The 27,952-nt window shown below is 39.1% G+C and overlaps 1 protein-coding gene across 1 annotated transcript in view; it reads right to left on the bottom strand.

The window, feature by feature from the left end:
- Positions 1 to 27,952, bottom strand: part of LOC138983895 (uncharacterized) — a 79,760-nt gene that overhangs the window by 38,798 nt on the left and 13,010 nt on the right. Inside the window, exon 4 of the mRNA XM_070357234.1 lies at positions 17,608 to 17,685. Within this exon, the coding sequence (XP_070213335.1) occupies positions 17,608 to 17,685 (78 nt within the window). The remainder of the gene's footprint in view (positions 1 to 17,607; positions 17,686 to 27,952) is intronic.

The following is a 27,952-nucleotide window of genomic DNA, read 5'->3' as shown; positions in this document are numbered from 1 at the left end:
AAACCCTCCCTTCCCCCGCCTTCACACATCGTCTTTACGAACGTAGCTGCAAACTTGGAGAACTCATTGAAGTGTAAGCTTGTCACTGTTTCTGCGCGATTATTTCAGCTACATGTATAAAAACACGAAACAAATAGGATAAAATAAAGGTACACTTACTCAATTCCACAAAAATAGGTTGAAAAACAACAGAATTCTGTACCCACCGATACAAAGACAGCACAATAATAAAAACTTTCGCATATAAAAGCTTCATCAGGAAACAAAACAAAGGACAACAAACAGCAAAAGCAACACTGACCGAACGAACACAGACATGGTTGCCCCCCCCCCCCCCCCCCCCCATCACCTGTCCCCCTCCCCGATCGCTCTCTCTCTCTCTCTCTCTCTCTCTCTCTCTCTCTCTCTCTCTCTCTCTCTCTCTCTCTCTCTCTCTCTCTCCCTTTCTCTCTCTCTCTCTCTCTCGCTCTATCTCTCTCTCTCTCCCTCTCTCTCTCTCTCTCTCTCTCTCTCTCTCCCTTTCTCTCTCTCTCTCTCTCTCTCTCTCTCTCTCTCTCTCTCTCTCTAGGTATTTTTATATTTAGTCAAGTTTTGACTAAATATTTTAACATCGAGGGGGAATCGAAACGAGGGTCGTGGTGTATGTGCGTGTGTGCGTGTGTGTGTCTGTGTGTGTGTGTAGAGCGATTCAGACTAAACTACTGGACCGATCTTTATGAAATTTGACATGAGAGTTCCTGGGTATGAAATCCCCGAACCTTTTTTTCATTTTTTTGATAAATGTCTTTGATGACGTCATATCCGGCTTTTCGTGAAAGTTGAGGCGGCACTGTCACCCCCTCATTTTTCAACCAAATTGGTTGAAATTTTGGTCAAGTAATCTTCGACAAAGCCCGGACTTCGGTATTGCATTTCAGCTTGGTGGCTTAAAAATTAATTAATGACTTTGCTCATTAAAAATCTGAAAATTGTAAAAAAAAATAAAAATTTATAAAACGATCCAAATTTACGTTCATCTTATTCTCCATCATTTGCTGATTCCAAAAACATATAAATATGTTATATTCGGATTAAAAACAAGCTCTGAAAATTAAATATATAAAAATTATTATCAAAATTAAATTGTCGAAATCAATTTAAAAACACTTTCATCTTATTCCTTGTCGGTTCCTGATTCCAATAACATATAGATATGATATGTTTGGATTAAAAACACGCTCAGAAAGTTAAAACAAAGAGAGGTACAGAAAAGCGTGCTATCCTTCTTAGCGCAACTACTACCCCGCTCTTCTTGTCAATTTCACTGCCTTTGCCATGAGCGGTGGACTGACGATGCTACGAGTATACGGTCTTGCTGAAAAATGGCATTGCGTTCAGTTTTATTCTGTGAGTTCGACAGCTACTTGACTAAATATTGTATTTTCGCCTTACGCGACTTGTTTACTCATCCTGTTCAACCAACCACAGCAAGTTATAGATGCTACGAAAGTAAAAACAAGTCGCGTAAGGCGAAAATACAATATTTAGTCAAGTAGCTGTCGAACTCACAGAATGAAACTGAACGCAATGCCATTTTTCAGCAAGACCGTATACTCGTAGCATCGTCAGTCCACCGCTCATGGCAAAGGCAGTGAAATTGACAAGAAGAGCGGGGTAGTAGTTGCGCTAAGAAGGATAGCACGCTTTTCTGTACCTCTCTTCGTTTTAACTTTCTGAGCGTGTTTTTAATCCAAACATATCATATCTATATGTTATTGGAATCAGGAACCGACAAGGAATAAGATGAAAGTGTTTTTAAATTGATTTCGACAATTTAATTTTGATAATAATTTTTATATATTTAATTTTCAGAGCTTGTTTTTAATCCGAAAATAACATATTTATATGTTTTTGGAATCAGCAAATGATGGAAAATAAGATAAACGTAAATTTGGATCGTTTTATAAAAGAATTTTTTTTTTTACAATTTTCAGATTTTTAATGACCAAAATCATTAATTAATTTTTAAGCCACCAAGCTGAAATGCAATACCGAAGTCCGGGCTTCGTCGAAGATTACTTGACCAAAATTTCAACCAATTTGGTTGAAAAATGAGGGCGTGACAGTGCCGCCTCAACTTTCACGAAAAGCCGGATATGACGTCATCAAAGACATTTATCAAAAAAATGAAAAAAACGTATGGGGATATCAATCCCAGGAACTCTCATGTCAAATTTCATAAAGATCGGTCCAGTAGTTTGGTCTGAATCGCTCTACACGCACGCACGCACACACACACACACACACACACACACATACACACACACATACACCACGACCCTCGTTTCGATTCCCCCTCGATGTTAAAATATTTAGTCAAAACTTGACTAAATATAAAAAGAAAACGTCCATAACAAATAAGAAGCTATAGTATAAAGGCCAATGAGAGATAAAAAATTTAAACAAGTCGCGTAAGGCGAAAATACAATATTTAGTCAAGTAGCTGCCATTTTTCAGCAAGACCGTATACTCGTAGCATCGTCAGTCCACCGCTCATGGCAAAGGCAGTGAAATTGACAAGAAGAGCGGGGTAGTAGTTGCGCTAAGAAGGATAGCACGCTTTTCTGTACCTCTCTTTGTTTTAACTTTCTGAGCGTGTTTTTAATCCAAACATATCATATCTATATGTTTTTGGAATCAGGAACCGACAAGGAATAAGATGAAAGTGTTTTTAAATTGATTTGGAACATTTAATTTTGATAATAATTTTTATATATTTAATTTTCAGAGCTTGTTTTTAATCCGAATATAACATATTTATATGTTTTTGGAATCAGCAAATGATGGAGAATAAGATAAACGTAAATTTGGATCGTTTTATAAATTTTTATTTTTTTTTACAATTTTCCGATTTTTAATGACCAAAGTCATCAATTAATTTTGAAGCCACCAAGCTGAAATGCAATACCGAACCCCGGGCTTCGTCGAAGAATACTTGACCAAAATTTCAACCAATTTGGTTGAAAAATAAGGGCGTGACAGTGCCGCCTCAACTTTCACGAAAAGCCGGATATGACGTCATTAAAGACATTTATCAAAAAAATGAAAAAAACGTTCGGGGATTTCATACCCAGGAACTCTCATGTCAAATTTCATAAAGATCGGTCCAGTAGTTTAGTCTGAATCGCTCTACACACACACACACACACACACGCACGCACGCACATACACCACGACCCTCGTTTCGATTCCCCCTCGATGTTAAAATATTTAGTCAAAACTTGACTAAATATAAAAAACGTGTCACCTTGGCCCAGTAATCTTTCCCGGACGCTCCCTAACCTCCAACCCAAACCCAAATCTGTTTTGCGTACAGACACTTCCGGACATGCTATGCAAAAATGAGTTTCGGGATGTTGATTGTGGGAAGAGCCCCTAATATGGACCGGCTCCTAATATATGGATCAACTAAGTTTTCCAACAAAATAACGATGCAAGAGTGCTTAAAAACAATTCCATTGGCGACGTTCACCCTCTCTCACACATGTCGAAACAGTTGCGGATGCACTGACAAAATGTTTTAAACCGTAATGTTCTTTCATGTTTTCACACTTCTGGCAGCGTTCACTCTAAATGTGACGCTTTAAACGGACGTGTTTCTGTCCACACTAGACTAAAAGCTGACAACAAACAAAATTTGCTAGGACTTTAAATTTCACATATGTGACCCTCCACCACGAAATGAGTCGCATGTCACCTCGCGCGGTTCTGCGCTTGGCTTAAAGGCAGAGTAAGCCTCCCGTAAACCATCACAGATACGGTCAGGCTTTTACGCACAGTACAAACACCCTTTCATTTAAACACTCACCAATTGAGAACATCCTAGGTGCCCTCCGTAAAGAGCGAACAATTTTCAAAGAATTTATTTTTGCGTGGTTTATCTTACCCCTGAGCCATCGTGAACCCGTGTGATCCAGTTTTCCTTTTTCACAATGCAGTCGTCAGTTAGTCATGAATGCGACTCGATGTGAGCTTATCTACAATAGCACGTTTTTTATGCACGAAACAACGGCTGTGGTTCACAAGAACTCTAGCGATGGCTTTTGACTGTTGAGAGGAACGGCGATTTGCACTGATAAACCTTCGTCTGCTACGACCCTTGCGTGACCCTGCTTCCGGGCTTTTCTTTTTTTTAAACTTTCACAACTTCGAATTGTTCTGATCTTGTCTTGATGAAAAACGAATTCTTTTATGATTAAAGAATGTTTGTGTAACAAGCTGTCAATTTATTATTTAGATTTTGAAAGTTAGGTCTAGCGCAAAAACGAGGCGCCGTTGTTGTTAACGAACAAGTCTACGAAAATAAATTCTTTGAAAATGTCTCACGCTCGACAGAAAGCAGCCAGGATGTTCCCGTTCGGTGAGCGTTCAAATGGAAGTATGCTTGTACTGTATTTAGACGCTCGGGGAGCTCTGTGATGGTTTACGGGAGGCTTACTGTGCCTTTAATATAAGTCCGGGGAGTGTCTGGTAACAGTGTGAGGGTCACCTTAGTCACAGGCTTATAACTCAAACAGTTTTCGCTCTTTTCTAAAACGGTTTTCACCACTGGATAGAGCATAAAAAACTCTTTAAGAAAATGTACAAATATGAAAATCATGCAAAGGTGACATGCGACTCATTCCGTGGTGGAGGGTCACATATAACAGCAAAATCGCAAAGAATGGGTGTGTCCCCTAATACGGACCACCTTCAACAAGTAGAAGAAAGGGAAAGTAATTAATTAAGAAGATTCCTGAAACCACCTATTTAAGTAGCGCTCAAGCTTTCAAACAGTCTTCTTAGCGTGCAAGTTGGTAATTTCATTTGTTTTCTCTCTGCTTTTGGTTAGTTGCTGTAGTTTCATTTTGTGCTTCAAATAATGTGCTGATCGAACTGAAACAAATACATCTGATTTGTATTTGAATTATTCTAACTCGCACACTGAGTTTTATCATGCTATTTTGAATTATTGTAGGCTTTTTACAATGATTCTCTCTCTCTTTTTTTTGTGCCTGTCTGTCTCTGTCTCTCTGTCTCTGTCTCTGTCTCTCTCTCTCTCGCAGAGAGAGAGAAGAACAAGAACAAGAACAAGAACATCATTTATTCTTCAGGCCTCTAGCCCCTAGAATAGGGTCGTTACAAACAAAAATACAAGTCAAAAATACATACAGCGGCAAAGCAACACGAAGCTACAAAACTAAACACATACAGCGGCAAAGCAACCAAGATACAAAACTAAACATACACGGTAAAGTAATACAGTCACAATCAGTCGTCTTGAGCTATGTTTTCAGTAAACTCCAGACGAGTTTTTAGAGCAATGAACAAGTAAATGCTTAATCTACGAATATCAGATGATGAGCCGTTACGGAGAATATTCACAAAATTTAATGAGTTATATCTTGTATTTAGAAACTTAGCCCTGGCGTTTGCATACAATGGACAATCAAATACAAAGTGCTTTTCGTCTTCCACAACATCACAAAGCTTGCATAGAATATTCCTGTCCCTTCCAAATGTTCTTCTAAAACACGAAGCTCCAATAGGCAACACACCCAGACGCAATTTGATCAAACAATCGCGGAAACATTTTTTGTCAATGAAATCAAAGTACTTCTCACTTTCAAAAACTGTTTTGAATAATCGGTAGTTTTGATAAATGTCATTACTTAAAATGGAACCATTCCATTCCTGCAAATACATATCAGCCATTCTCTGTTTAAACAAAGAAATAAATGTTTTTTCACACCCCACCCCTTGTTGCAACCAAACATATCCAAACCCCGTGCTAAACAATGTATTCTTTACATGTGTTGCCCAGCATGTTTTACCTCGCTCGTCCAAGTTTTTTAACATTAAGTATGCCTGTCTGGGAATTCTGGATATATCTAGTGTCAACAGCTTCAACCAATATTTTATGCACCTTACTGCGCTGTTGATGTACAAAGGGTAGCGTCCCAGTTCTCCATACACAAACTTGTTGGATACTTTAAGAGGAACACTTAAGAACCTTTTGCATGCAAGTGTGTGAACCTTTTCTATATTGTCTAATCTTTGGAGACCCCACATTTCAGAAGAGTACATTAATATGGATTGCACCTGGGAATCGAAGATTTTGAAAAAACAACTTTTGGAGATATCATTCAGTTTTCTAACGTGTCTAATACAGTCAATGCATGCTCGCCTCCCTTTCACCGCTAAAAAATCAACTCCCCTTTTCAAACTCATTTTTGTAGTAAACACAAAACCTAAATAATTATATTCATTAACAACCTCAAGCAATTTTCCATTCAAATACCATTTTTCATTCTTACCCAAAAACCCCCCTTTTCTAAATACCATACATTTGGTTTTATCAAAGTTAATGTTTAGGTACAGTCTTTTACATGCATCGTTTAAAACATTAATCTGCCTTTGTAATCCCAGTGCTGTATCAGAGAGGAGAGCTAGGTCGTTCGCAAAAAGTAAAATAAATAATTCGACAAGACCGGGCAAAAACTGAATGCCATGCATTCCACCGTTTTCCACAGAGTTAGCTATCTCGTTTATAAAAAGGGAAAAAATTTGTGGACTTAAAATACAACCTTGACGGACCCCTACTGGACACTCAAAAAAGTCAGTCATTCTGTCTTCAATCCTCACACATGACAAAACATTTTGATAAATGGCAACTAATGCTTTCATAAATTTTCCATTCATACCATATTGCATCAAAACGTCAAACAGTGGTTCTCTTTGAACAGAATCAAATGCCTGGCGTAGATCCACAAAACATACATATAATTTACATCCTCTCTTTGCAAAACATTTATCAACAACAGCCTTTAATGTAAAGATATGATCCACGGTGGAATAACCACGCCTAAAACCAGCCTGAGATTCTGTTAGTTTTTTATGTTCTTCCGTCCATTTCACTAATCTCTTATTCAAAACAAAAGTATAACATTTGCTGACTAAACTAAGTAATGAAACCCCGCGGTAATTCGCAGTTAACTTGGGATCACCCTTTTTAAAGATTGGAACAATAATAGCTTTTGCCCATTCATCCGGATAAATGCCCTGGTCAAACAGGATATTAAATAATTTTGTGAGGAAGCGGACAGCAGTATCAGCAACTAACTTTAACATTTCCGCTAGAACTTCGTCGCTACCACATGCTTTTCCTTTTTTCAAATTTCTAATGGCTTCTAAAACCTCAGATTCTGTAATTACTGCATTCAAGTCGGCACATATATCATCGGTTACTTCCCTTGTACCAGCCTGCCCACCCTCTCCCTCTCTCTCCGCTTGCCTTACAACGTCAACATTAAATAGCTGCTGAAAATGTTCAAACCACTGTGCATCAGTAACCTCCTTAGAAATCCCTGACTTTTTTCTTCCCGATAACTGCTTTACTTCCTTCCAAAATAATTTCCCATCTTTTCCCAAAGAAGCCAGATGTAAAGCTTTGTTACGGCTATAGCTTATTTTTTTTGTTTTGGTTAACGTCTTATACTGTTTCCGTGCTTGTACATAAAGTTCGCGGTCTGTATCTGATTTACTAAGTCTATAATCAGTCAAGCGTTGCCGTGCAACAGTCTTCGCCGTATTACAATCATCGTCAAACCATAACGCAGGCCTACGCTGCTGTCCGCCTCCTACCAAAACCCTCTTTCTCATACACTCACTCGCTGACAACAATGCATCAGTAAACAATTTCAATGCTTCATCTACATCATAGTCTACAACAATAAAAGCTTGTTCATACAAATCATGTAAATCATCTCTATACCAAGTTTCCAAAAAGCTCTGATCTTTAGACTGGTCCCAACACATTTTAGAAATCCATTTTGGTTTGCTTGCCTGATCTTTGTCCGAAAAATCAATATTGTTTAGGCAACTCAACACTAATGAAACAGGAAAATGTGACGAATCAACGGAAGACATGACACGTAACGAGCGAATAAAATCTGAAGTACAAATATCAATAGAAATAATGAAGTAGTCAATAGTACTACCACCTGATGTAGACACAAAAGTTAAAGAATCATCACAATCAAATTGCCGTAAGCCATTCATTATAATACAACCAAACGTAGAACACATATCAAGCAGCTCTTTACCAAACGCGTTTGTTTCTTTATCATCAGAAATCCTTGCACACATTTCATAATCTGAGTCTCTAAAACACACTTTATTCCAATCCTCATCAAAACTATCATCAGGCACAGCATTATTCGAACTTGTTCTAGCATTCAAATCTCCACACACAATCAAAGAGAAATCCTCATGAGTAGATTCAAACAAATCAACAATGCATTGTTCTAGAATTTCGATACCATAGCCATATTCGGAAACATCCCAAAATTTGCTGTCATATGGGTGTAAATACATGCAAATCAAAAACACATTCTTATCTAAACCGAACAACGTTTTATTTATTTCCAGTACAACCGTGTGTTTATATTTAACATCAATGCGTTTCACTAGCTGTGACAATCGTTTTTTAACAAAAACCATCACACCACCCGAACATCTTGCTCCCTGCGATAATCTGACAGCCTTAGAGACATGCAAATCATAGTCTTTAAACACAGGGTACTCTCGATTATCAAAATCAACAAAGGTTTCATTCAATGAAAAGATGTCAAAACTTAGCAAACAGTCAATCACATCCTTTACATCAAGTTTTTGTAGCCAACCGTCACAATTCCAAGTACAAATGCGAATAGAACTTGGGCCTTGGCCACACCCATGCATATTCCACTGTAAAAAAGAAAAGGGTTTGTTTGTGATGTGTGTAGGACTGATAATTGTTTTGCAGGCAGCGTGGTTTTCCTTTTCTTTTTCATTTACGTTTGGCTCACTCGTTACTGTATATAATACACGATTCATATCTGCCCCTTGACCCCATATATCACGCGTGCTTTCAGTGCATTCATTGACAAAGTCCACACGTTCACTGCCATCAGTATCGCTTACATCAATATCGCTCACAAAGTCTGTTTTCAAAGTTTCACGTGCACTCACCTGACAGTCCCTGCCTTCATGTCTCACCGGTGTCACTCTTTTTTGCCTCCCCATAAAAAAGCTCCTCTTTCTACCATGTCTATCACTAACATCAGCATACTTCAACCTTTCCCCTACACCGGAGCGGCCTAATTCCTATCTCACTTCTGCAAGGGCCTTCCTTTCACTGTCATAAGTGTACTTTTTTCCATCAATATACAGATGGTCAAAAGCTAAGCTAGCCCTTTTCTGTTCACTTCTAGCTTTCTTTAGAAAAGGCACCAAGTTACGTCGCATCTCTCTCACCCTCTGAGAAAAGTCTTCTCCAATGGAGATTTGACTTCCCTGTAGTTTCCGCTTTGCTTTCAGGATTGTCACTTTGTCTTTGAAGAAAGCACAGCGTGTAATCACCGGAGAGTCGGGCTTATTGCTCAGACGATGCACCCTATCAAAGACAATATCATCACCCAACTCCAGCTTATCAGTGATAAATTCTTTGAGCATTGCCTCACAATCCTCGTTCGTTTCATTTTCACTCCTGCTAAGCCCATGAAAAATGAGATTATTGCGCTTTGACCTGTTTTCTAAATCATCCATCTTTGTTTCCATCTCCCGCACGCGTTCCTCCAACATGGAATTACACGCATGCAGGTCGTCATTTTCTTGGCGTAAGTCTGTCACTTCTCCTCTGAGTCCATGTATTTCTTCTTGGAGTGCTACATTGCTGTTTCGAAGATCTTGGACATCGCACTTCATCTCGTCAAACTTGTTGTTCAAAGTTTGCAGAACGCCCATCACATCCACAAGAGTTGGTTCTGCTGGTTTGTTCTGCGCACTCTCACTTCTTTCTGCACCAGTGTTCAGACGAGTTTGTCTCATTGTGTCTTGCTTTGGAGGTCCTGGGTTTAACTCGACATCTCCGCACTGAAGTAAAATACCCCCCCAAAAGAGGTAAGTGAGGACCAAACCAAGTATGACACCGTTTGTCCGAGTTCGGGGGTTGCACGTTTTCACAGTCATGGCTGCCTTTTGTTTTGCTCTTTTCAACATGAAAATGTCAAATATTATGGCAAACCGGCCACATACTGGCCTAAAGTCTTGATTTCCGGAAGGCATGACACAAAAACAATCCGCACACCAAAGGATAATGCACAACACTTTTGTTATCCTGAGAAATTAAACGAAAATGCCGCAGAGAGAGAGAGAGAGAGAGAGAGAGAGAGAGAGAGAGAGAGAGAGAGAGAGAGAGAGAGAGAGAGAGAGAGAGAGAGAGAGAGAGAGAGCGAGAGAGAGAGAGAGAGAGAGAGGGAGAGAGAGAGAGAGAGAGAGAGAGAGAGAGGGAGAGAGAGAGAGAGCGAGAGAGAGAGAGAGAGAGAGGGAGAGAGAGAGAGAGAGAGAGAGAGAGAGAGAGAGAGAGAGAGAGAGAGAGAGAGAGAGAGACACAATAATGCCTCAATTTCGTGATTCAATTGTTGATCTGTTTATGCATAGTTTGTGCCGTGGAACGATAGAGCAGGATTGATAGCCGATAATGTAGGCCTATGTTAGTACCGTAAACTTGTTTGTCGTTGCACCTATCCATATTGTTAATTCATGCGCTGGATATGTTTTTAGGTTTGAGAGAATGAGAGAGGTAGAGAGAGAGAGAGAGAGAGAGAGAGAGAGAGAGAGAGAGAGAGAGATAGAGAGAGAGAGTGAGAGAGAGTGAGAGAGAGAGAGTGAGCGCGTGCGTGCGTTCGTGTGAGTGTAAGTTAGAGAGAAAGAGATAAAACCGAGTGATTGTCCATGAATACAAACACAGGGCATGTATTACTGACTCCCCCCCCCCTCCCCACACCCCGTTGAAATGAACCTTGTTTGTTTAATCAATCAAATATCTTACGTCTTACGTCTCTCTCTCCCTCTCACTCTCTCGCTCTCTCTCTCTCTCTCTCTCTCTCTCTCTCTCTCTCTCTCTCTCTCTCTCTCTCTCTCTCTCTCTCTCTCTGTCCAAATATAATTAAATTACGAATTCATGAAACATCATTCAAGGAATATTACATGCTGTTTCTTTTACAAAACTTATAAAAACTATTATCAAGCAGCTGGCAAAATATAACTGTACTCTCTGATTATATTGAAAAACATGATTATATATAATTCATGAAGGATTTTTTATATACAAACACATATTTCCCTGTTATATATAATTTTCAAGCATTGCTAAAGAATCCTAATGCATCTTAAAATGTCTTATTGGTTGCTTGACATGTTAATTATGGTAAATATGTCATTTGTACTATAGTTAAACTTATCTTCTATTTCTTCTTGTTTGTTACCCCTCAATGGGCGAGGGCCGGATGAAAAGAAGCATGTATACATTGCTTATTCTGTCACCCTCGTAAAATAAATTTCAATTCAATTCAATTCAATTCTCTCTCTCTCTCTCTCTCTCTCTCTCTCTCTCTCTCTCTCTCTCTCTCTCTCTCTCTCTCTCTCTCTCTCTCTCTCTCTCTCTCTCTCTCTCTCTCTCTCTCTCTCTCTCTCACGCACCAAACCAAACGACAAGAAACTGTCCTCTCTGTACAGCTGATAAAGAAGATGAACACCATGTTGTATTTTTATTTCTTTTTTATCAAGACCTTCGAGCAAAGTATTTGAAAATCTCGAACTCTAGGACGCTGTGTATTTCTGTGGCAGTAATGAGGATAATGTGATGAACAGCTTCAGCAGATTTGTGTTCTTCATGTTACAGAAGAGACGAACCCTTATAAATCAGGTTCAGTGACATGTCATCAGGGTCTTAATGTATTTGTTGAATTTTATGCGTGACTATAATTTATAACTGGGCAGATACTATTGCTGTTATTTTAACCACTATTGTAAGGGGCTGTGGCCTTAGACAATTAAAGATTTGTTCTTGTTCTTGTTCTTGTTCTCTCTCTCTCTCTCTCTCTCTCTCTCTCTCTCTCTCTCTCTCTCTCTCTCTCTCTCTCTCTCTCTCTCTCTCTCTGTATCTTGCTGGCTGGCTGGCTGTCTGTCTATCTGTCTCCCTCTCTCTCTCTTTTTATTTTTGTGTCTGTCTGTCTGTCTGTCTCTCTCTCTCTCTTTGTCTCTGTCTGTCTGTCGGTCTCTCGGTATCTTGCTGGTTGGCTCGCTGGCTGTCTATCTATCTCCCTCTCTCTCTCTTTCTTTCTCTTTCCCTCTCTCTCGCTCTATCTTTCTCAGAGTGTATGGGTACTATCATGAACACGGACATGCGCACTTTCCAATCCCCTCGGCGTAAAAATAGCCAAGGAAGGTATTGTTGTTGTCGCGGGGCACTGTTCTCACTTGACACACAATTAAAGATAGCTGTTGAATTCTTGTCTATTTGAGTTTGTCAATGCTGTATGTGTATGTTCGCTGCAATGTAGGCTTATGTATCACTTTCTGTCCACTTTCTCTGGCTGTCTGTCTTGCACCTACACTTGTTTGGTGGAATTGAGATTCACAGTGTACCAAGTGTTTCTGCCCTCTTTCCATCTAATTCGTTTGATGTTGTTTTTTGACCTGTTTTTCTTGCTTGTTATTTTTATTTTTTGTAAATTATGTATTATTTATTATTATTGTTTTGTGCTTGTTTTCTTTCTTATCTGTTCTTTTCTCGCAGGTTCTGTCTTTCTGTATTTTTTATTTAAAGATGCTTTCTTATTCTTGAATACATTTGTTCTTTTTATATTTAGTCAAGTTTTGACTAAATATTTTAACATCGAGGGGGAATCGAAACGAGGGTCGTGGTGTATGTGCGTGTGTGTGTGCGTGCGTGTGTGCGTGTGTGCGTGTGTGTGTGTAGAGCGATTCAGACTAAACTACTGGACCGATATTTATGAAATTTGACATGAGAGTTCCTGGGTATGAAATCCCCGAAAGGGTTTTTCATTTTTTTGATAAATGTCTTTGATGACGTCATATCCGGCTTTTCGTGAAAGTTGAGGCGGCACTGTCACGCCCTCATTTTTCAACCAAATTGGTTGAAATTTTGGTCAAGTAATCTTCGACAAAGCCCGGGGTTCGGTATTGCATTTCAGCTTGGTGGCTTCAAAATTAATTAATGACTTTGGTCATTAAAAATCTGAAAATTGTAAAAAAAAAAAAATGTATAAAACGATCCAAATTTACGTTTATCTTATCCTCCATCATTTGCTGATTCCCAAAACATATAAATATGTTATATTCGGATTAAAAACAAGCTCTGAAAATTAAATATATAAAAATTATTATCAAAATTAAATTGTCCAAATCAATTTAAAAACACTTTCATCTTATTCCTTGTCGGTTCCTGATTCCAAAAACATATAGATATGATATGTTTGGATTAAAAACACGCTCAGAAAGTTAAAACAAAGAGAGATACAGAAAAGCGTGCTATCCTTCTTAGCGCAACTACTACCCCGCTCTTCTTGTCAATTTCACTGCCTTTGCCATGAGCGGTGGACTGACGATGCTACGAGTATACGGTCTTGCTGAAAAATTACATTGCGTTCACTTTCATTCTGTGAGTTCCACAGCTACTTGACTAAATATTGTATTTTCGCCTTACGCGACTTGTTTTGTTTTATTCCGTTTGTCTCTGGTAAGACTTTTTTTCCATTTTAATTTGCATATGCATTCTTTGAACAAAGGTGACAAAATAAGTTTGGTTTTGTTCCGAAGATGTTTTTATTCCTGCTTCTGTTCTGCTTTGTTCTTCTGTTGTTGTTTTTGTTGTTGTTGTTTTTTCGTCTTGCCAAGCACATCATTGTGGGGCTTTTAATCAATAAAATGCATCCGTCTACAATGTATCATCATTCATCCATCAACATTTATAGTAAAAATGTAAATGGCAAGTACTCAAGACATATATATACAACATTAGGACATAACAGACAGACGGACATATAACATCCGTTCGCATACAAGTAAGGCCGGAGCTTAACATAACATGCAGATTACAGTACTTGACATTATGGACGTATTACCTGCTTAATAATAATACAGTCAGTTAATAATACCGTCAAACAAAAAAACAAAGAACAAAAAACAAACAAACAAAAATCAAAGCAAAAACACACATATATATATATACGCAAGTCATCTTCTGTTTTTTGTTTTGTTGTTTTTCTTCTTCTATTTCTATGTTTCTGTTAATGTGTCAATTCATTTGTTTGAATTGGGGTGTAAACATTAAAATCGTATGAGAAGCGTTTTTTGTCCTTAGTGTTTTTCATTCTGTATGTTGTATTTTAGTCCTTCCTTCCTTCCTCTCTTATAATAATAATGTATCAGCTCGTTTTGTCAATAAGCACTGAAAAATGTCTGCCAGAAAGTTCCCATCGCTATGTCATCCGTTTAAATCTCTCGCTCTCTCAAGCTTATTTGTCACCTATGTTCAAAGAATGCATAGACAAATTTAAAAGGAAAAAAAGTCTTACCAGACACAACGGAATGAAAGAAAGAAAGAAAAAATATATTTAAGAAGGAGAAAGAATCTTTAAAAAAAAAACCCAGAAAGACAGAACCTGCGAGAAAATAACAGATAAGAAAGAAACCAAGTGAGAAAGAAAGAAAACTAGCACAAAATAGTTATAGATATATACGAAATTACCCAGCATGCTTCCTCCGAAAGCGGCGTATGGCTGCCTAAATGGCGGGGTAAAAACGGTCATACACGTAAAAATCCACTCGTGCATAAACACGAATGTACGTGGGAGTTCGCAGAAGAAGAAGAAGTACCATCAAATACCAAAGTGACTTTTACTCCAAAATCAGGGGAGGCCGGTGTAACACAACATATCGTTTACTCCACGAACAATTTACTCCGGAGTAAACATTTCGTACGAAATTGTTTACTCCGAGTACACTTGTCGTACGAGAAAATAACTCCCAAAGGAACGAAACAATTACTCCCTCCACGAAAATGTTACGAAAATGAGATGCGAGCGAAGGGATAATACCAATATGTGATCTCGCGCAAACGAATGTCGCGCTATTGCCCCTCCCTCCGCCCCTTCCACCACCAGGACTAACAGGGGACAAGGGAGTGAAAGTTGCGTACACCTGGCGTGGGCAGTAAATTGCTCGTGTTTGGGTGGAGTAATTCATACGTTATTTATTCATCAGGGGAGTAACATTTTCGCACGAAATGTTTACTCGGAACACACCTGTCGTGGAGAGTAATTTTCTCGTGTTATGGGGGAGTATTTATTTGGAAAAGGGAGTAAAAATTTCGTACGAACTTTTTACTCCGGAGTAAAATTCTCGCGGGTGTCATTTTCTCGTGTTACACCGGCTATAACATCTATAACCAGGGGTGGATTTACCATTAGCAAGTCCCCCCTCCCCTCCACCCCCCCCTTTTTTTGTTTTCTTCTTGTCCCATCCAGCTTTAGTAGCACTCTGTCTCTTATTCGAAAACGAATACAAAGAACTATGTTTGACTCTGTTTTCATGTTTCCGTGTAACTTGATGCCTTGTGAATGCTTGTACTTTTCTTATCTTTTGTATTAATCGCGCCTACGCTTTGCTCCCATAAACTTGATCCACACACCGCGCAAATGTCAACGAACATCCGCAAAGACTTTAATAAAACACATCACACCAGTGAACGTAAAACTTTAAAAAAATGGCTGTTTAAAAATCGTTACCTGAATATGGTGTGTACTTTTCATAAATCAATCAATTTCAACAGTTTCATTCTTCTCTTATAAAACTTGCAATAAAACTTGCAAACACATATGCCCGGAAAAGCTTTTATGATACGTTCTTTAAAAGTTGAAGTCGATCATTCTCTCTTTATTTACAGGGCGAATAAAGAGCTAAGTGACATTCATTTTTCTCGCTCACAAAGACTTCCAGTGCGCATTCATGCGGAAGTGATCATGACTGGTCGAGGAATCAACCAATGAAAACGCCGATTGACGGATCTTTTCCTGTCCTTGACATCTTTAACCCATGGAGTCATGGCCACAGACACCAACAAACAACACTTTTTAGTGTCTCACTGTGTGTGTGTGTGTGTGTGTGTGTGTGTGTGTGTGTGTGTGTGTGTGTGTGTGTGTGTGTGTGTGTGTGTGTTTGTGTGTGTGTGTTTCTACGTGCGCCCGCGCGCGCGCTTGTGTGTGTGTGTGTGTGTGTGTGTGTGTGTGTGTGTGTGTGTGTGTGTGTGTGTTTGTTTCTGCGTGCGTACATGATTGCGTGCGTGCATGTGTGTTTGTTTCTGCATCAGTACGTGATTGCTTGCGTGTTTATGTGCATGTGTTCTAACTTATTACGTCTTATTTTATGTAGTTTACATACCAGCTTTCGTAACAAAAGAAAGAAATAAGGCCAATTGCTTCCTTCCGATAGTGGTGCTAGGACAGATGAGAGTACATGTACTGATTCCGGAAAGGCAGGATATCTTAATTCATTGTCATGTCCTGCCTTTCCGGAAACACTTATGTTACATACGGGGCTTGTGATCTTAAATTCCATGAGCAGACAAAACACGTGACTGCGTGTACTCTTTATCTTCTTCGTGTTTTCTTCATTTTGAAATCTTAGCTCTTTATTAAATGCTATTCCACTGAATTCCAGTTCCTTTAGAGTATCATTACATTCATGTCCCTGATAGGTTTGTTACCTGTGAGGACGTTAAGCCACCTTAGTTGAGTTCGGTGAATGCTTGCTGCCGCAGCCTTTACCATAAATTAATCTAGTTAATCTGATGACTTAATTGTGCCCTACGTCATCAGTTGATAGGTTGATTTGCCGGTCGACTAGTCTCTTCATAAATTCAAAATTAATCAGAAAAAGAAATTAGTCAGGAATTACATCTAGCCCAGGACTTTCTACCCCACCAATCTTGACCAAGGTGGTTTTTTTTTTTTAGCTGAGACCATGAGACCAGCTGTGCTGCAGCAGGTCACTCAGAATTTTAGTAACTGTGTAGTAACACGCTGGAATGCAGGCTTTAGATGGACGTTACAGGAAGCGACTGAAGCTAACAGTCTGAGCGGATATATCCGTACCTGGTCAGATAGAGCCATAATTATGAGTGGGTACGGATAACCCGTACCTGGGAGACAATGAGTTAAACGATACAACCGTCTTGCACGTTTAAACCTGCACTTTCTTGGTCTCTGTATCGATTTCGTCGACGCTTTTAACAGGCACACTGCAACATAATTCTTACAAACGGATCGTCACATTTAATACATTTTTGTTTGTTTGCTTAACGCCCAGTCCACCACGAAGGGTGATATCAGGGCGGTATTTAACCCCTTGACTGCCATAATTCGTATCGGATACGTAGTTTGCTATCATAACAAAATCAATACTCTGGGCAGGGGGGAAATCACCCCGCAGTATGTTGCCGTTTTGATGATTATTGCCTCCCTTGGAGACCATTTCCTCAGGTTTGGTATGATTGTTATACCTTGTATTATATATTTTGTGCATATATTTTTGTTTGTACTGAATTCTTCCGACTGTTAAGAGGGGTAATACAGTCAGATTTAATACCATATGGTCATGCAACTGATCCCTTGACCACTGAGTGCGAGCCACGCTTCAGTTGGATCTTATCTTTAACAAAATACGATTGACACAGGTGCTCACCAAGGATACATGGTCTGCCCTGCTGCATTCTGAATTCATACGATCCAAGTTCTTTGTTTCATCCTCAGACAACTCTGTCTGCGAAAAAAAGATCAAGAAACGGCTTCAATCATTATAATAAAACAACGCCTTTTTATGACATAAGTCATGATGGAAACGTCACCAAATACGATTAATATATTTATTTTACTAATTAGAAAACAATGCCCTATAGAGTTCGTGTTACTCAAACACAAGCACATTTTATGATTGAGACATGTATACACATGTATCCGCTAGTCTGAAGTTTGAATTAATATGATTGAATGAGTGTTTGTAATTATAAACACGACCAACAACAACAACAACAACAACAACAACAACAACAACAACAACAACAACAACAACAACAACAACAACAACAACAACCACCAATGGGAATCCCAACAAGTCATTGGCATCTGGATGTTCATACATTCACACACACATGGTTATTCATGAGTTTGCAACGTCAGGAGTTAATGTATTTCGGAAATCTGTTAGATTTAAAACGTCGGGAAAGGTTTCTAATGCCATAAGCAATGGACACGGCGGGTGGATATAATGTCTTGAAAGTCTCCTTTAGACATCCCGAATTGTACCCATCTCTTAACCCTTTCCATTTCATTTGTAGTCTGTTTTACTTCCGAAGGTTAGCAAAGAGAATACAGTAAAGTATGTGTTGTGCGGTAACTTACACACACAACAACAAGAGACAAACCAGTGTGCCACAGTGTCAAAAATATTTTGTTTTCGACGCTCTGAGCTATTATCTCAGAACTTATATTTAAAATAATAGCAAGCAATATATGCATCGCTTACCTGTATCCGCTAGGATACCTTTCCAGAATAACTGCATGCTACTTCTTTATTTAACGATGATACTTCAATCACTAATCACTACACTTTGAACAGCAGAGATCGAACAAGTTTATTGACACGAATATCTATGATTTCTCAGAAACACAGGACCCCTGCGAACATTCGTACAGCTAACTGTTTTGCTTGGTTTTATTTCTAAGCGAGTGGGACAGTTTTAGACCAAGGAGCGGTCACTCAAGACAACATCGCCCGGCATGAACTTCCTGATTGAACTAAAAAACCAAGAAAGGAGTGTCCATATTAAACAGTTGGGGGAATTTGGGGGATTTTTCAATATGACGAACATTTTATATTTAGTATTATGTGGGATTCTGACTGCACAATTGCAAAGTCATGTGTAGTTGTGTGATAGCATAGCTGCTTCTGAGCTAGTTCGATCCGTTCTATGAGAAATACAATGCTGTACGTTTCCTATGCGGATTTTGAGAAATGGAATCAATGACGCTGTGAAAAGCGTTTATGATTTATGCAACTGGAAACTGACTGGAGAAAAATACCGTTATTTCATTGTTTGAATTCGAAATTCAAAATCACGCGAGAATTCAAGGCTAGTATAGGGTTTCCTGACGCCATTTGCTGGACCCACCGATTAAACAGGTATTGATGCTACGTTATTTTCTTCGTTTTCGTCTTTTGATTTTGAAGGTAAGTGGTTCTTAACTGACACACTCAAACAGAAAAGCTGTCCTTCTTTTGTTCATAGCAGCTTAAAGTAGATATTAAAACATACCTGCTGAATCACAAATGTGCTAAAACATTTGAAAACACCATTACAAAATTCAAAAACACCATGTTTAGGAAATTCGACCGTCGGAGGCGTCCCTTATGAATCTTTAACAATGTTTCTTTTGTGAATAATGACATCTTTTTTGGTCCTTGTGATTTGCTATTCTAATATCCTGCTATAAGTTTAATAAATTAGACATAACCTCTAGTTTCACAAATGTGACTCAGCCTGTGAAGGTGTTTCTATTTAATTTGGACGATGCTCCCACTTGCAAAGATAAACATTTATTTTAGTCATACGGTTTCTTATTATCATGTCACCAGTCAATAAGTTTGAATTTACCGAAGATTTCTGTTGTTGTCAAACATTCCTAAAAACAGAGACAGAACTCTTTTTTACCGTACGAATGGCGGACTCTACACACAGTGCACAGATATCTAACAATTGCATGCTTCAACCTTGTAGATTTATCCACCGATAAAGAATAAATATGACTTGATAAAAAAAAATAATCAGAGATGATAGTTGTCCAATGCCGTGGAATAAAACAATGGACTAATAATGTAACATGTTATAACAAGTACATTATTGTGTCAACTGATAAACCACCAGTATTGCAGAAACACTGGTTTGACTAAAGATGGAACATGCTTGTCCCCAACTCTAGGAACTGACGGACGGATAGCCTATACTGTAAAACGGCATTTGAACCATTAAAATGTAGGTTGCCTATACAATCGGTACAACTTTCAAAACGGATGACTGACCAACAAGGCAGGATAATTGAATTGACAAAACCGGGGACATACGCAAATGAAATAAAAAGAATCACCTACTATTCGATGGGAATTGTCACTATAAGTTTGGAATAAATTCTATAACGGCTCTGCGATATTTCAGAAAATAACTCAGAGTGCTTTGGTATGGACAGCATCTTTTTGTGGAATTATTTCTAAAGAGAAACGATAAATCCGAACAGACTAATTTTTTCAAAAACCAGAAACCGAAATGCAATTTGTATAAATGTTTTTTGTCTTTCCTTGAAAGTGGAGTTATGATTAATCTGAAGTGAACGTGTGATGTGACAGACTATGAGCATGAGCACATTTCTTAAAGCTGTCTAAAGTGAAAGTCAAATTCAAAATGAGAGAGAACCAACTTTTGTTTTCGCAGAACAAACACCAACTTCATTATCAACATGAAGCGCTTGAGATCGAACTGCACAATACTTATGTGTTGCGTTAACTATCATTGTAAAATGCGTTTACTTGTAGATGTAGTTTTAGTTGTAAAGGTCAGTTGAAAGCGCTTGAGAAAGAACTGCACACTATGTGTTGCGTTAACTATCAGTGTAAACTGCGTTAACTTGTATATGTCATTTAAGTTGTAAAGGTCAGTTGAAAAAGGAAATGTCATCAAGGAATTGGTTGATGAATCTGCACGGACTGTCAGAATTTAAGTTCAGGTTTTTGTTTTCTAATACGGATCTATAGTGCTTTATTGAGTGTTATGCAGAGTGCACCAATGTTGTCCAATGGAGTAAAACAAAATCGAATGAGGATTATTATCATCATCACTGTGTAAAACAAAGGTAAGTGAGTCTTTAAATGCTTTCTAATGCCCCCCCCCTCTCCCCCCTCACACACACTCTTTCTTTCTGTGTGTGTGTGTGTGTGTGTGTGTGCGTGTGTGTATGTGCGTGCGTGTGTGTGTGTGTGTGTATGTGTGGTTGTGTGTGTGTGTGTGTGTGTGTGTGTGTGTGTGTGTGTGTGTGTGTGTGTGTGTGTGTGTGTGTGTGTGTGTGATGAGTTTAAAATGTATAACAAGAACACAAGAAAAGCATCTCTTTGAAGAAGGTAATGTACGTATATATACACAAGTGTTTTTCTGCTAAAATGCGTGGAGCAGCAGTTACGAAATATTGACTAAGCTGGATCATGGACAACATAACTATACAGGAGAGTCTCTGCACATTCTCAAATAATAAATAAAACATTTCCCACTTGGTAAAAACAACTTTTAACTCCCATTTTTATCTTTTGTGAGTTTTCTATCATGCTATGCTTTTCATCTGTGACTGTAACGGCATGGAAATTCAAACTCAAGCATAATAATTCGCTGTCACAAAAAAGGGGGGAACAATGGCTTTATTTGATTACAAACGTTTTGGTTTTATGCTTTGTATTACGTCATTATATACCAATGAAATTAGTATTTTTTTTTTTAAAAGTGGGTTTTTTAGATTCTTTTAGCCGGATTGTGACGAACAGGGGAAAAAAACGCTCCCCAGCATGTCGTAAGAGGCGACTAACGGATTCTGTTTCTCCTTTTACCCTTGTTAAGTGTTTCTTGTATAGAATATAGTCAATTTTTGTAAAGATTTTAGTCAAGCAGTATGTAAGAAATGTTAAGTCCTTTGTTCTGGAAACTTGCATTCTCCCAGTGAGGTAATATATTGTACTACATTGCAAGCCACTGGAGCAAATTTTTGATTAGTGCTTTTGTGAACAAGAAACAATTGACAAGTGGCTCTATCCCATCTCCCCCCTTTCCCCGTCGTGATATAACCTTCATGGTTGAAAACGACGTTAAACACCAAATAAAGTAATAAAAAAAGGGAAAAAAACTCACTTCTGTTGCTCCTTTTATACATGTATACCATTACCAGTTACTATAGAGGTGAGGTTTAACATTAAACTGAACAACTTAATAAGTTCACAAGTGTTTATCAAAACTTGCATGACACAACTGAAAGCACGATTCACTCCAATTTCTCTCGCGTGAAACAATTTACGCAAAAATCCAAATTTCAAGTGTTTTTTTTTTTTAATTTTATGTGCCAACATTATTCAAACTACAATCCTGTTTTGCTCATTGTCTTCCTTATTTCTTATTTGTTATTTTGCTTTTACATAGCTGTATCTTTTAAGTAACCTTTTCTGTTGTTTTCATTTCCATGCAGGACCTAAACCTTTTTGTTCTAATTAATATTCGGTGCCTTGCAGAATTTCTCCCTCAAAAAGCGTTGACAACCTCAGAACAATATTTCAGTAGCAGTCTGCCGAATCAGTGACGTAATATCTAGGGCTTTACAGAAGCCACACCCCCCAAATACCGCCCCCTTCAAGTAAAGGTTTTTAGGCAAGGCATGCAACAGGCTAGCTATTCCCTCCCTCTCTCTCTCTCTCTCTCTCTCTCTCTCTCTCTCTCTCTCTCTCTCTCTCTCTCTCTCTCTCTCTCTCTCTCTCTCTCTCTCTCTCTCTCTCTCTCTCTCTCTCTCTGTATGACTCTCTGTCTGTCTGTATGTATGTGTCTCTCTCTTTCTCTGTCTCTTTCTGTATGTCTATCTGTCTCTGTTTGTCTGTCTGTCTGCCTGTCTGTCTGTCTCTCTCTCTCTCTCTCTCGCTCTGTCTCTCTCTCTCTCTCTCTCTCTCTCTCTCTCTCTCTCTCTCTCTCTCTCTCTCTCTCTCTCTCTCTCTCTCTCTCTCTCTCTTTCGTCTGCATACTTCTGAATTAGATGAGTGTTTTTCCAAGGAAAGGTATTTTGTTTCATGCACCGAAACGCAATTCAGTTAACGCCCTTTTTGCATTAATCCCTTTTCGCTAGGGGGTACGGACGGATACGTAGCTGTTGCTCCAGATGACAAAAGTAGTTTTCACCCCCTCTTCTCTTCCCCGTCTTCCTTCCACCCCGATTTTCCTATTTCTACCCCACATATCTTTCTCCTCACAGTTCCTGGAAGGCATAGATAAATTATAGGGAGGGGAAGGGGTAGAGTAATTGAAGATAAGCTGGGTTTTGTTGGGGAATTCTTCTCTTTTCCAAAGCAGCCCTTTATCAGGGTATCATTAGCCGGGGACTTTCTGGCCTGGTTCCAAACCGCGAGGTGGTATCTGTGCTACTTAACCGCAAAACAACTTGTGCACGCCTGGTTTTTTTTCCGTAGTGTGTGTGTGTGTGTGGGGGGGGGGGGCTGTGTGTGTGTGTGTGTGTGTGTGTGTGAGTGTGTGTGTGTGTGCGCGTGCGTGTATGTGTGCTCGTGTGTGTATGTATGTGTTTGCGTGCGTGTATGTGAGTTTTCGTCTCTGTGTGTACGTGCGTGTGCGTGTGCGTGTGCGTGTGCGTGTGTGTGTGTAGAATTAATTGTAAATAGTTCATGCGTCCAGCTATGCTTTCGGATACGCAATGACTCTGCTGGGAGAAAAATTGCTAAGTCATACAATACTTTCTGGTTGTGAAAGCAGGCACATGAGCTAGCTAACCCTCGTATACTGAATATTTCCGTTGTCCATATGGCGTTCATTTTTGGATCTGAAACAGCCTTCTAGTAGAAAGTTCATTCTTTTCTTTGCTTGTAGCCAATCCGGTATGCACAATAAAAAACAAATAAAAACCTAGTAACATGGCAAATAGATATTTTGACATCATTTAAATGAATATGTGGCTTTCCGCAAACACAGAAAATTCCAACCGCAGAAAAATATCTTTATTCGTGCTCTATTTTTGTCAGAAAGACAATCTCGTGTCCAAAGCAAAATAAATAGTTATTTGTATACAGAACTACGTCTTAACCACTCTTCGTGCAAAGGTGAGGGATTAGTATTAGAAGATTCAAAGTTGATTGAGTCCGAGAGCCTGGAATCCATATAGAAACATAACATAATAATTATTACACTATCATAGCATTACCACATTGAGTTCATATGTGTCTGATACCTGCACTTTCGTTTGGATAACAGACGTAGTTCATTTGCAGAGATATATTTAACGTATCCCTGTGGAATGCCTTTCTTCTTCTTCTTCGTTCATGGGCTTAGACTCCCACGTTCACTCATGTTTTTAGCACGAGTGGATTTTTACGTGTATGACCGTTATTACCCCGTCATTCAGGAAGCATACGCCGATTTCGGGGGAGGTATGCTTGGTATTTTCGTATTTCTATAACCCACCGAACTCTGACATGGATTATACAGGATCTTTTCCGTGCGCACTTGGTCTTGTGCTTGCGTGTCCACACAAAAGGGGTTAAGTCACTAGCAGGTCTGCACATAAATTGACCTGGGAGATCGGACAAATCTCCACTCTTAATCCACCAGGCGGCAGCGACCGGGATTCGAACTCACGACCTCCCGATTAGGAGGCCGATGTCTTACCACCACGCCACTGCGCCCTTTCAAAAGTCATACACAAATCTTGAGAAAGCCGCTCAAAGGGTTGCTACCTGTTATAACGTTCAGTTACACAGTTTTTGTATTGACGTTTTGCCCTCACCATTCACCCCCCCCCCCTCACCCCTGATAAATATGAATCCTTTGGGATTTTTATTGTTCTGTTGTCATATCCCCCCTCATCTACTTAATATAGAAAGTTCAATAACATTCGTTCTGTTCAATCTTTCGCTGTGATGCCGTATTTACCTCATTTTTATATATTTGAATTCATGAATGTGCATCACGAACTATACAAATATCGCAATCAATTCTGATGAATAATACGATAGAAAAAGATAGATATTATGTATGTGGGGAATACCTGGCCTTGTCGTTTGTCCTTTCGAAAATATATCAATCAGAGAAGGATATTCAAGAATGTTTAGAATAGAAGAATCTTTTATTTTATTTTAGAATCCAAACACAAGGATGGTATGGTATTGGAACGTGTAATTTATGACAAAACAAACGTCACATTCATTGTAGTTCGACCGGCACGGTTGGCCTAGTGGTAAGGCGTCCGCCCCGTGATCGGGAGGTCGTGGGTTCGGACCACGGCCGGGTCATACCTAAGACTTTAAAATTGGCAATCTAGTGCCTGCTCCGCCTGGCGTCTGGCATTATGGGGTTAGTGCTAGGACTGGTTGGTCCGGTGTCAGAATAATGTGACTGGGTGAGACATGAAGCCTGTGCTGCGACTTCTGTCTTGTGTGTGGCGCACGTTATATGTCAAAGCAGCACCGCCCTGATATGGCCCTTCGTGGTCGGCTGGGCGTTAAGCAAACAAACAAATTAGTTCGACCCAGCAGTCTTTTAAGTGCACAGACAGACAAACACTTATGATACAGATAATAAACTGAAATTGTCCAAGAAACTCGCTCAGAAGACACAATGAGGCAATGATTAATGCCGAAATGAATGACGTAGACAGGAAATGACATATGCGTCAAAAGTTTGTTCTATGATTTTTTTTTGTTCAAAATTTTGGAAGTTATCTGCTTTGGATTTTAAAAAAAAATTAAACTTTTTTTTGTTTATTTTCTTGTAGTTATTAATTTTTTAATTTGCATTTCTGTTTTTTTTTTTTGGGGGGGGGGGGGGGAATGCTACTCTGAGATTGTCTTATAGATAGAAACAACGTTCCTAATTGTTGTCGAGAATGCTTTGAGCGTATTTCTCCTATAACTATAGTGATGCATTATAATGCGAGTTCTATTGTTTTCCTTCCCCCCAAATTCGTATATCTCGGAATTTGTTTTCTGGAGTTAAAATAAGACAAAAAACAAAAAAAACAAAACTGTATTGACCAACATAAAAAGGCAATTTGTCTCTCAGCACAACATCGCATTATACAGAGGACAAACATAAATGTGGCAAGTACAGCGAATGTTTATGTATTCCCTTCTACCTTGGCCCATAGTTCGTGAAAGTAAACCTACTTTTCTGTAATTATCGAAAAGAAGGTACTTGCAATGCGCAACATTTGTTTCCATAAACTTTTGGCTAGAAACAGAACATTCATGCTTCTGGGAAAGTTACTATCTTCAGTCCATGGTCAAGAGTCAAAACATGGATAGTACTACTTTTTGTGTGAATATGCTACCTGTTTAAAAAAAATGTATGTACACGAGTCAAATCATGAATTTTCCAGCTTTCTGTGAATAATTATGCTACTTGCATTTGATTTTTTGACCAAAAGTCAAATCATGGATATTAACGATTTCTGTGAATAATTATGCTACTTGTATTTGATTTTGTGGCCAAGAGTCGAATCATGAGTATTCACGTTTTCTGTGAATAATTATGCTACTTGAATTTCATTTTGTGACCAAGAGTCGAATCATGAGTATTCACGTTTTCTGTGAATAATTATGCTACTTGAATTTCATTTTGTGGCCAAGAGTCGAATCATGAGTATTCACGTTTTCTGTGAATAATTATGCTACTTGAATTTCTTTTTGTGGCCAATAGTCAAGTCATGGACATTCACGCTTTCTGGACATGTGGTCCTTTTTTCATTCCGTGGCAACGAGTTAAAATATGGATATTCAAGCTTTTTCAGGGAATAATCTGCCTGGTACTTTACCCGCAGGACACATTGGTCAGGATCTGACTAGCTCAGCTTTGCAGACATTCGATGCCGGAAGTTTCTCCGGCACTTACCCTTTAAACCTTGGGAGACCAAATATGGCACTAGTACTTTCTGTCAACAGAACCGGAGTGATTGTTGGGGGTAGAAGGAGATGGGGACGTTGGATAGAAGATCTAAATTTCCTTCCACGAAGTATTGCCTGCACAGATTCTATGCGTAGCTCCAGTAAATCACAAAGATTTAGAGTTACTTAACTCCAAGAAAACTGGTCATCAGAGGGTGTGAAGGGCATTTAAATACAAACGAGTTACTGCAAAAGACAAAAAAATAAAACGGAGGATTTTGTCAATGTATGTGAATCATTATTTAAGTCAATACAACACAAAAAGTCAGAAATCTAGAGTAGTTTCTATTCAATACGAGGCACGTGTCATTCCCATTAGAAAGACAGAACTGATATGTCACAAAACGGGACCAAGCTATTATAAGTTTTCCCTGTTTAGATATCCTGCTCTGAGAGATCATTGAAAGTCGATGACAAAAGACAGGAAATATATTCACACAGAACAGCAATAAGTACGTGTGTTTCTTGTTATTCTTCACAAGCATGTAGTGCATGTCACGTTGAATTAAAACCTGCGCTCGGAAGCGAGAGGTTGCGTGTTCGACCCTGGGTCAGGCCGCAATTTTTCTCCCCCCTTTCCTAACCTAGGTGGTGGGTTCAAGTGCTAGTCTTTCGGATGAGACAAAAAACCGAGGTCCCTTCGTGTACACTACATTGGGGTGTGCACGTTAAAGATCCCACGATTGACAAAAGGGTCTTTCCTGGCAAAATTGTATAGGCATAGATAAAAATGTCCATCAAATACCCGTGGGACTTGGAATAAAGTAAAAAAATTCCATCTCACACGGCATTAAGTCTCAGGAAACATGAATACACGCATGCAGGAAAAAAAAATATGGGTAGCGCCGTATGTATGGCAGCTCGCTTTCCCCGGGGAGAAAGCAGCCCGAATTTCCATGAGGGTAACCTCACTGGACTGTAAATCTTATCCAATCCAATCCAAAATAACAGGGAGACAGTATGTCAAGGTTTGTCGCGGTAAACATGCATTCAAAACAACAGCAAACTCACCCCACCCTTGCGAGTTGACAATGATCTAGTATATTCCTGTCTGCACTTGACAAGGTCGCTCGCTTGTTTCTCAGAAACCAGACATGTTGTGCTATTAGCACAAAATCAAGGCCCTTACTTCTTCTTCTTCTTCTGCGTTCGTGGGCTGAAACTCCCACGTACACTCGTGTTTTTTGCACCAGTGGGATTTTACGTGTATGACCGTTTTTACCCCGCCATTAAGGCAGCCATACGCCGCTTTCGGAGGAAGCATGCTGGATATTTTCGTGTTTCTATAACC

Source organism: Littorina saxatilis, linkage group LG13, assembly GCF_037325665.1.
Source record: "Littorina saxatilis isolate snail1 linkage group LG13, US_GU_Lsax_2.0, whole genome shotgun sequence".
NCBI classification, from domain to species: domain Eukaryota; kingdom Metazoa; phylum Mollusca; class Gastropoda; order Littorinimorpha; family Littorinidae; genus Littorina; species Littorina saxatilis.
Note: the sequence above shows the minus strand (reverse complement) of the source record. Positions and strands in the feature narration are given on the sequence as shown.